Source organism: Antrostomus carolinensis, unplaced genomic scaffold (assembly GCF_000700745.2).
Source record: "Antrostomus carolinensis isolate BGI_N321 unplaced genomic scaffold, ASM70074v2 scaffold50020, whole genome shotgun sequence".
NCBI classification, from domain to species: domain Eukaryota; kingdom Metazoa; phylum Chordata; class Aves; order Caprimulgiformes; family Caprimulgidae; genus Antrostomus; species Antrostomus carolinensis.
Window position 1 is genome coordinate 170 of NW_010287330.1, and position 8,895 is coordinate 9,064.

At 41.4% G+C, this 8,895-nt stretch overlaps 1 protein-coding gene across 1 annotated transcript; it reads left to right on the forward strand.

The window, feature by feature from the left end:
* Window positions 1–295: 295 nt before the first annotated feature.
* LOC104520716 (secreted frizzled-related protein 2) lies at window positions 296–2,846 on the forward strand (the record flags this gene model as incomplete). The annotated part of the gene is made up of 2 exons (XM_010162498.1): window positions 296–376; window positions 1,787–2,846. Coding segments are annotated over 2 exons (386 nt in total), but the record flags the coding sequence as incomplete, so codon positions are not given.
* Between the last annotated feature and the right edge of the window lie 6,049 nt (window positions 2,847–8,895).

Genomic DNA, 8,895 nt, shown 5'->3' on the forward strand with positions numbered 1-8,895 from the left:
AAAAAGAAACCCTTTTGGTGTAGGTGTGACCTTAAAAGCACACCGTCCTCCCCCTCCAGCGGGTTTGCAGCAAGGTAAGGCGCGACAACGTGCTCGGGCAGCTCCGGGGTTGAAGGGACGAGGGCAGGGGCGACAACGTGCTCGGGCAGCTCCGGGGCTGAAGGGACGAGGGCAGGGGCGCAGGGTCAGTCCGTCCATCGAGGGATGGGAAACCGGGGTTTCCCGGAGGGTTCCCAACGCCACCTGCTGTTCCCTTCTCCCCGAGCCTGACTGGGACTGTCCCTTGCATTTCCAGCACCCAAGGTCTGCGATGCCTGCAAAAACAAAAATGAAGATGATAATGACATCGTGGAAAACCTCTGCAAAAATGATTTTGGTAAGTGGCAGCAGAGCCCTCTCGCTTGAAACTTGAGAGTTGAGGATCAGGTAAAACTCCCAGAGGAATGAGAGAGATGTGCCTGAGTGAAGGCCAGGCTTTGCCATATCTGTAGATGGACCCGTCCGACTGTTTGGTCATGAAACACAAAATTCCATCTCGGAATAAAAAATGGCCCTTTTTATAGTCCTTTTCTGTTTGCTGTTCCGAAGTAGTGCTCCTTTATGTTGATGCTGCTGGCAGGCCAAATAGAAAGTAAAATGAAAAGAAAATAAAATCTTTCATCCAGACTGTTGCCTGGGGAGAAGTAGAGCAAAGCTTCATTTAGACAGATGAGAAAGAGCCACATGACCAATCTCACATATTGTAAGAAAGGCTCTCTCTCTGCAGATTAAGAGTGAAGCTCTATATATCATTTGACAGAGAAGGTGAGGGACAGACAATTGGGGATATAAACTTAATGGGAAGATCTGGGGTTAGAAGAGGACAAGAAAGCCCCTTCGACACAGACAGCTGAACAGCACATTATCCACACATTAGCATTTCAAGAGAAAAAGGGAGTAAGGAGGGAAATCCTTTCATAATAGATCAACCTTTATACTTGGAAACAGATTTTAGTATAAACATCTACAACAATTCAAAAGTCTTTTTAAAAAAACAAAAACAAAAACAAAAAACCCACTACCCAAAACATGAAACCATGACTGTGGGACATAATTGCTAAAACAACCAATAGCTTTGGCCTGGCAAATTGCACTTAGATAAATCCTCCTAAAGCTAAACATGCCCCACAGATTCTTACAGAGCCCTGTATCCCCCTCCTAGTTATTTTACCAAATCGAATGCAGCTGTTGGACCAATTTGCCCTCCATGGGATCTAGTCTTTAAAAAAAACAATGCATGTGAAATACCATTTCCTTAAAGGATTGCCTAAAATCTCCTCCAGCCTAATCAATTAAGTTTAGAAGTTTTCAGCCAGAGCAGAGATCAGGTTTCAGATTAGGTCTAGGTACTCATCTTCCCACCTCCCCTTCATACTCTAGTTTCAGGAAAACTGTCCTCTTCCAGCAAAAACCAAAGCTTTGTTTAACGTAGCAAACCTGTGCTCTCTCTGTTTGCAAACAGGAGAAAAGCTGGAGAAAATACTAATTTAGAAAGGAAGGAAAAAGAGGGGGAGGGGGGAGAGGAGAAAAGAAACCCAAAAAACCTCAACCCTAAGGTTGATTCAAACTGAAATGACTTGCATGCCCTTTGTGGCTTTAGAAATGGAGCCACCTGCTGCCTCTTCTGTCAGCCCTGACAGTTTAATTAGCAATAGAGCACCTCCCTCCCCAGGTCCTCTTTATGTGCACTAATGGGAAAAACCTCTTCTCTCCCTCTCCCCACTTCCCCCTCCCCTCACTCTATTAGCCTTGAAGATAAAAGTGAAGGAGATTGCCTACATCAATGGGGATACCAAAATCACCCCTGAAACAAAGAGCAAAACCATCTACAAGCTGAATGGGCTGACAGAAAGGGATCTGAGGAAGATCGTGCTCTGGCTCAAAGGTGGCCTCCAGTGTACCTGCGATGAGATGAATGACATCAACGTTCCCTACTTGGTGATGGGGCAGAAGCAAGCTGGGGAACTGGTGATCACCTCGCTGAAGCGGTGGCAGAAAGGGCAGCGGGCTTTCAAGCGGTTCTCCCGCAGCATCCGCAAACTGCAGTGTTAGTGGCTTCGGCTCTGGCTGCCTCCAACAGCCACCTCTGTCCCGAGCTCTGCGGGCCTCCTGCACCTTCTTGCTTTGGCCCCTCTGAGCATCGAGATGCCATGGGCATGAGGCACGGTGTCTGCTCTCCAAGAGGGGAGGGAGCCCTCCGTTTCTGTACATAGGTTAAAGTGTAATAAAAAAAAAAAATCATGATTATTTTTTGGAAGTATTAAAGTATCCTGCTTAAAGCTTTTTTTTTTTTTTTTTTTTTTATGGTTGCAAATGTGACTTTGGTCTGAGGTTTTTCCCTCTTCATTTTGGTAATGCTGGTTCATTTATATTGCTGCTTCTCTGTATACATGCATGTTTGTTGTGCAAAAGTAGGAGATGCAGAGAAAGACAGCCACGCGTGCGACTGGCCTGTCACAGTGGGTATGACTCTTTCACCGAGGTGAAATGGCTTGCCATCTATATTAACACTATAAAAATCATGTTACGACTCTTGTATGTGATACATAGGCACCAGTAAGAGTATATTAACCATTCTCACATTTTATTTTCCACAAGTCTGAGCCCTTCTCTCTCAGAAAAAAAGAACAAGTTGATCTGAATGCAACTTTTTTTTTTAATTATGTTGAAAATTAAACCATCTCTAGCCTAACTGTAATATACCTAGTGATTAACCTGAAAGAGTTGTAAAATATTGCTTTAATTAACCTTGTAAATACTCCAGATAAATGTTATATTCTTGTATATAAACTTTACATCATAGTTTACCCATTGTCTTGGTCTGTATTCACTTTAATCTGTTTTGTGAGAACTGTGAGAAAGCTGTCCAACTGGGCTTTGTCATGGCAAGGCAAAATTTGGCCTTCCACACCAAGTGGCCAGTAGAGAAGCATGAGGAAGCATCTAGTGCTGCAATCAGAAAAAACATAGTGGACCTAATTTCCCCAAAGATGAACCCCCAAGACAAGGGACTGAGGTTCAGTCAACTCATTTTAATATGTGTCTGTTGAGCTCTTCAAGGTGAAGAGTTTTCTGTGGCTTCTTTGTTCAACTGCCTGCATTTTCATCTCATCTTCCCGGAAGACTGCTTTTTGCTGATGTGGAATTGCAATGAGACCATTTGTTTAAAAATCAAATCTATTTGCCCATTTCTTACACTTGAAAAAGACATATTGAAGAGTGTAAGAGTAGACAGAAAAATCTCATTTGCAACTAGCAATTCAGAATAACGGTAGAGCAAGGCATGTTTTGTGTCTATGTACACTCACTATTCTCAACTGAGAAAGAAAATAAAACCTACCTAATAGTGTAACTAGAGGAATGTTTCCCAGCATTTTTCTTACAAATATTTTCTGGTGAAGAGCATTACCTGCTATAATTTTATTGTACTTATCCTGAAAAATAGTCTTGCTTCCCAGTGCTGTCTCACATAAAAAAAATTCCTCTTAGTTTCACTGAGAGGATGAGCAGTCCAATATTCCCAAGGATGTTCTATGCTTACCATTCACAGACAGAATGCAAATCCAGCACTAGATTATTTTTTTTAAGTTAAAAACATCATAGTAATGTCTATATTTAGTGTGATTTTTTTCACCATCCAGATAAGAAGATAAAATCTAAAGATCCAAATGTTAAATTTTTCTTAGAAAATAGAATTGTTTGCCCTCTCCCGAAGACTTAATGCACTCACTACATCCGGTACAAAAAATAGTAGGACTCTGAACAAGAAAAAAAAGATCAGCCCTCACAAATATCCTCAAAAGTATAATAATAATAATTTAAAAAAACAACCAAACAAAAGGCCCCATTCCAAACTGGCTCTCTAACATCATTAAAACCTTTCTGAAAAATGAACCTGGCTTCCCAGGAAAGAGATTTGAGTCTTTTCGTGCTATGGCATTAATTATTTTAATACCAGCACTATGTTCATCATCTTACAGAGCCATCAGCGTCCAGATGTCACATTGCTCTACCCATCTCACTCAGCATATAATCTAATACCTGTCCTTGAGCAGCCATGGTTTTCGAGGGAACATGCTCACAGATAAAAAGCTGCCTGAAGATGAGCCTGCAGAAAACGGGCTTGTGCTGCCTGGTGGTGAAAGCACTTCGAAGAGGCAGTCGTTGCAATGCAATCTCTGGGGTTTGAAAACGAACAGCCAGGACTGCTCCACTTAGCCTACCTTACAGATACTAAGTCCTCCTACAGCAACCATAAAATTATCTTAATTGGGCTGTCCTAGAAAGCAGCAATACTGACGCTGATGAGGACAGACAGGTCACAAGTTACTCACTCTGGGGTCATCTTAAGGCCAAGACTATGTAACAGATTTTTTGCCAAATCACTTAGACGTGACTTGTGTGTGAAGACACACACATATGGCCAACACTGCTCTGCTTTAAAGAAAAAAAACAAAAAACAAAAAACAAACAACATTCCACTTCCTCCATCACAAAATAAATGCTGTTACACCAGCAAAATCCTGTTCCTGTCACAACAGATGCAGGAGAAAAAAAATAAACTAGATTGGCAAACATTCAATTTTACCAGTATAATCAGCATCCTGGATTAAGAACATCCCACCATCCAGCGTACCCCTACTGACCAAGCCTTCTGCATGTGGCCCTCGGCTGAATCCCTGGGACTATCCACCCCCAGGGTGAATGGGCAGAGGCAGGATTACCTTTCAGATGAACAGGATTTAGGCAAATGTGAAGAGCAATGGGACTCATGTTTTCCCAGTTTAGTTCCATTAGCTTGTTCTAACAGCATTGTAATAAAAGATGGGTCATATTTACCTCACCAAGGAAAGGGAGTCTCAGTGTTTGTTACACTATCTGTTTCCAAAGGTGTATAAACCACACATTGCAACCTATACAACTGAAAATTAAGATTTTAAAGTCATAGCCTGAGGAAATGTCCTCTCCCAGATACTTTCAAAGAAGTAAACACATACATTTTTCACATTTACTGTTACTTGCTCAACAATAACTGAAAATCTGTGACTGTGCCAGGCAAATAGTGAATGAAATATGTAACAAAAAATTATCTGAGCCTGTTACTTCGGTGTGTCACCTATAGTTCAGAGCAACTTTATTACCTGGTATGATATGGTTCAGTTCTAGCAGAAGTTTTTTTTCCACAGTTGATGAAAAAAGGCAACCCACTGTTGCATTTTTCAGACACTTTTTGTCTTCTAATTAAAACAACATTGTTAGGCAGCCAATTATGTAGCTCCCATTGTATTTGCTTTCATAAAAACTATAAAAGCAGTTGACTACAATGGATTAGTTTAAGAACAATAATAATGATACTTGACATTTATACAGAAGTTTCCATTTAAGTTTCTCAGACTGCCTTCACAAAAATAGGCATTAATATCCCTATTTTGCAGATCAGGAAAATGAGGCACAGTGAAGTGAAATAATGTATTCAAAACCACCCAGCAAGTCTTTTACAGTCATGAAAAGCAGCATATTTTTTGTCTCCAAGTTTTATGCTCTAATCACTAGACCACAGCAATCAGAATGGTGTATAATCAAGGCAGCACTTAGATTATAATTTAAGAGCATAATAGCAACCAAGGCTCCCTCCAACTTCTTCCCCCTCAGTGTGTAAAAAAAAATGACTGCCCAAATTCAAATCTAAAACCCATCAGCAATATTCCTTGCAGTCTTTTCCTTTCTTCATTATTTATCATTCCCTCTATCCTTTAATTACTGCTTAATCCTTTCCTTTCTCCTCACTTCTCATTCCTTTCAGACACCCACAGAGAAGCCACTCGGCCCCTCTCTTGCTCCTCTCATACAGACACTTGCACCCTCGGTATGGTTTATTAAAGAACTCGTGCAGTATAACTACACACAAACTACAAAAATCCTAATGACCAGCTTAAGACCTAAAAAGACCCATGCAGGAAATTCAATAAGAGGCATTTAAATTTAATTAATGATTTTCTACAAGGACAGGAGGGCAGTTAGATGCCACAAGGAGCACCACAGACACATGCTGGTCGCCTCAGGCATGGCCACTATTCCTATTCTGCAGCAAGATAAATAAAGACATTTAAAGAATATAGTGAGCATGAAGAACACACAGATAAAGCACACCTGCCTTTGCATGGCCAGGTCTGTCACGTGTCTCAGCCCTGTTGTTATTACCCTGTGTTCCCCCATGGGGGCCATGGTGCACCTCTCTCAACCTTCTTCCAGATGTCTCACTACCTCTCTTCAGCCACCGAGGGCATCAGCCAAGAGCAGAGCCACTGTGACTCAAGAATGAGCCACCTCATTGTCTCCTGGGTGCCTGCTGGGGCATGAGCAATCCCCATGCAGCTGGCAGGGCAGCCCCTTTTTTGCTGCTTCTGCAGCCTGCTGCTATCCTCGCCAAACCTACCAGCCCTGTGAGCCCTTGTGATGTGCCCGCAGTTGGCAATGCTAGAGGAAGGGCGATGGGTTGATTGCTACCAGAGCAGTAGGCAGCCTTCCTTAGGTCCAGCAGCCCAGGCTTTTGCTATTGGAGCCAGAAGTTCTTATTTCTAGGCTTCAGAGACATGCCTGTATGATTTATTTGGAAGTTGCTTTCTTATCAGCAGATGTAGATTCAGCACAGCCTCACTGTCTGATGAAACAACCACAGGAATGGATCTTGTTTGCCTCTGTACAGAGAAGACAGTGCAAGATATTCACATCACAGGAATCCAATACCCAGACCTGTCTTACAAACATAAATTAGCCTATGCTATACCCCTTCGGGGTGAGTTTAATAGGGTAACATTTTCCAAATGCATCAACCCCTTTCAGGGTGAGCTGTGGGCTCCTAAATCACCTAGATGCCTTGGAAAATATTAACCACTATCCCCCACCAGAGTGAAAGCCAGTTGGCCGAGGTCAGCCAGCAAGCCTGTCACCCAGCCAGGAGGAACACCTCAGCAATCAGCCAGCCAGCCCATCGCTCTCATGACTGATCAAAATAACACAGAAAGCTGCACTGCAAAGCAGCTGATGGAGCAAACTTCAAAACCAATTACTGCACACGCAGAGAAGCTGTCCCGCCAGAAAGACTAGCACAAGTTAGGAGGTATGCCCAATGCCTTACAGAACAGACCCAAGAAAGAGCATATATACCTTCCACAATAAGGTAACACTATCACTGCAGCTCTTTCAAAACCCAAATGATGCAGATCATCCTTTTGGAGTAATTTCCAATCCACAAAGGTGATGCTAAATCATGGAGAATTTGCTGTTTGGACATAACAGGTTGCCATTAGAGTTACAGCCAAAACTAGAAGCAACTTGCAGATTTAGGATTGGTTTGAAAGGGTAGCAGATATGCTAGTTTAAGTACACTTTCAACTTTCCAGGTCTTTGTTTTCAGAGCTTAACCCCAGCAACCTTCATTAGACATTAAACTTTCAGTACGGAGCCACTGGGGAAGGACAATTTAGAGTTTTCCATTGATACCTGCTTCTATCAGGCAAGAGATAACTAATCCTTCCCTGGCAATTTCCCTGCGTTGTGGTTTGCTTCAAATCCCTAACATTGTCTAATTGCCTTTTTTTGTTACGTGAATCTCCAGCCATGCACAACAGTGAACGCAGGCTGCTCACACACTGAGACAGGTGCTTTAGTGGCTGCAGGGCTCACATCATTAAGCACACACAGAGCTATTAATCATTTCAGCTTACTCTGAGGCACAAACCTGAATTAGTTAGACCACTTTCCTAAGCAAAACAATAGCTTAATTGTAACAGGTAAGGCAAAAGAGTTTTGAGGGGTAGAGTTTCAGAAACTAGAGCAACTCCTCCCCCAAAAAATAATCAGGCAAGGCAAGGAAACATACTGTAATCTGAGAATTAGGAGGTTTAATAATTTGTTTTCAACAAGGGAAGAAAATTATTTTAAAGATAATCTTATAGCCTCACATGGCCCATTTGTTCCCTTCAGATGCTGAATTCTTCAATATGGGAAAGATTTTCAGTATTCGCATTTGCATCCTGTGAACTGTAGCACTGCAATCACTCCAGTGATATGAACGGTGGGGTTTTTTTCACACAATATGGATTTTTAAATAAAGCATGGATTTTCAAAAGAGTCTATGAAACTAAAGCATAAGCTCAATTTCCGAAGCATTCTTAGGTTTTGATTTTTAAGTAACTTACACAACAAAAGGACAAAAAAATAATTTTGTTGGAAGCAGCTTCAGAAGGCATATTTAAAACCCTGTTAGATGCTTACAGATGTTTATCTCTTGCTTAAGGTACCCACATATATTTAAAAATTTGTCTGCAACACATATATCCTTAGAGAGTTTAATGTACTTGGCACCCAGAGATTTTGGAAATGGGATCTTGACTGTTGAAAATATTAGCAAGTAGCAGTATCATAATCTGTCTCACACATGTGAAATGTTAGAATTGTCTTTAACTCTTTCATTTCACCATTTGACTAGAATATACGACTTACTGGGAGGGCTCTACAATTCTAAAGCTAGCTCTGCCTTCACGAGAAAACACTGCATAGAAATCAGTCCCTTGATCCAGAACTGAGCTTTAGAAATCTTGCTCGAAGGATTAACATATATATATATATATATATAGCTATAGTTAATAAAAGGTTTGTTATTTAACAAGATTTCTCAAAATGGAAGATGGAAGAGACACTGCATTTTCTCCTGTATGAAACTCAAAAGGATTATTGGAGACATCTAGAACATGGATTACAATACACATATCCTATGTTAGTAGAGTGCCATGACCTAGCTTAGGGCGAAGTTCACCTAGCAATAACTACCCTTAATGTGTGCATAGTGTATCT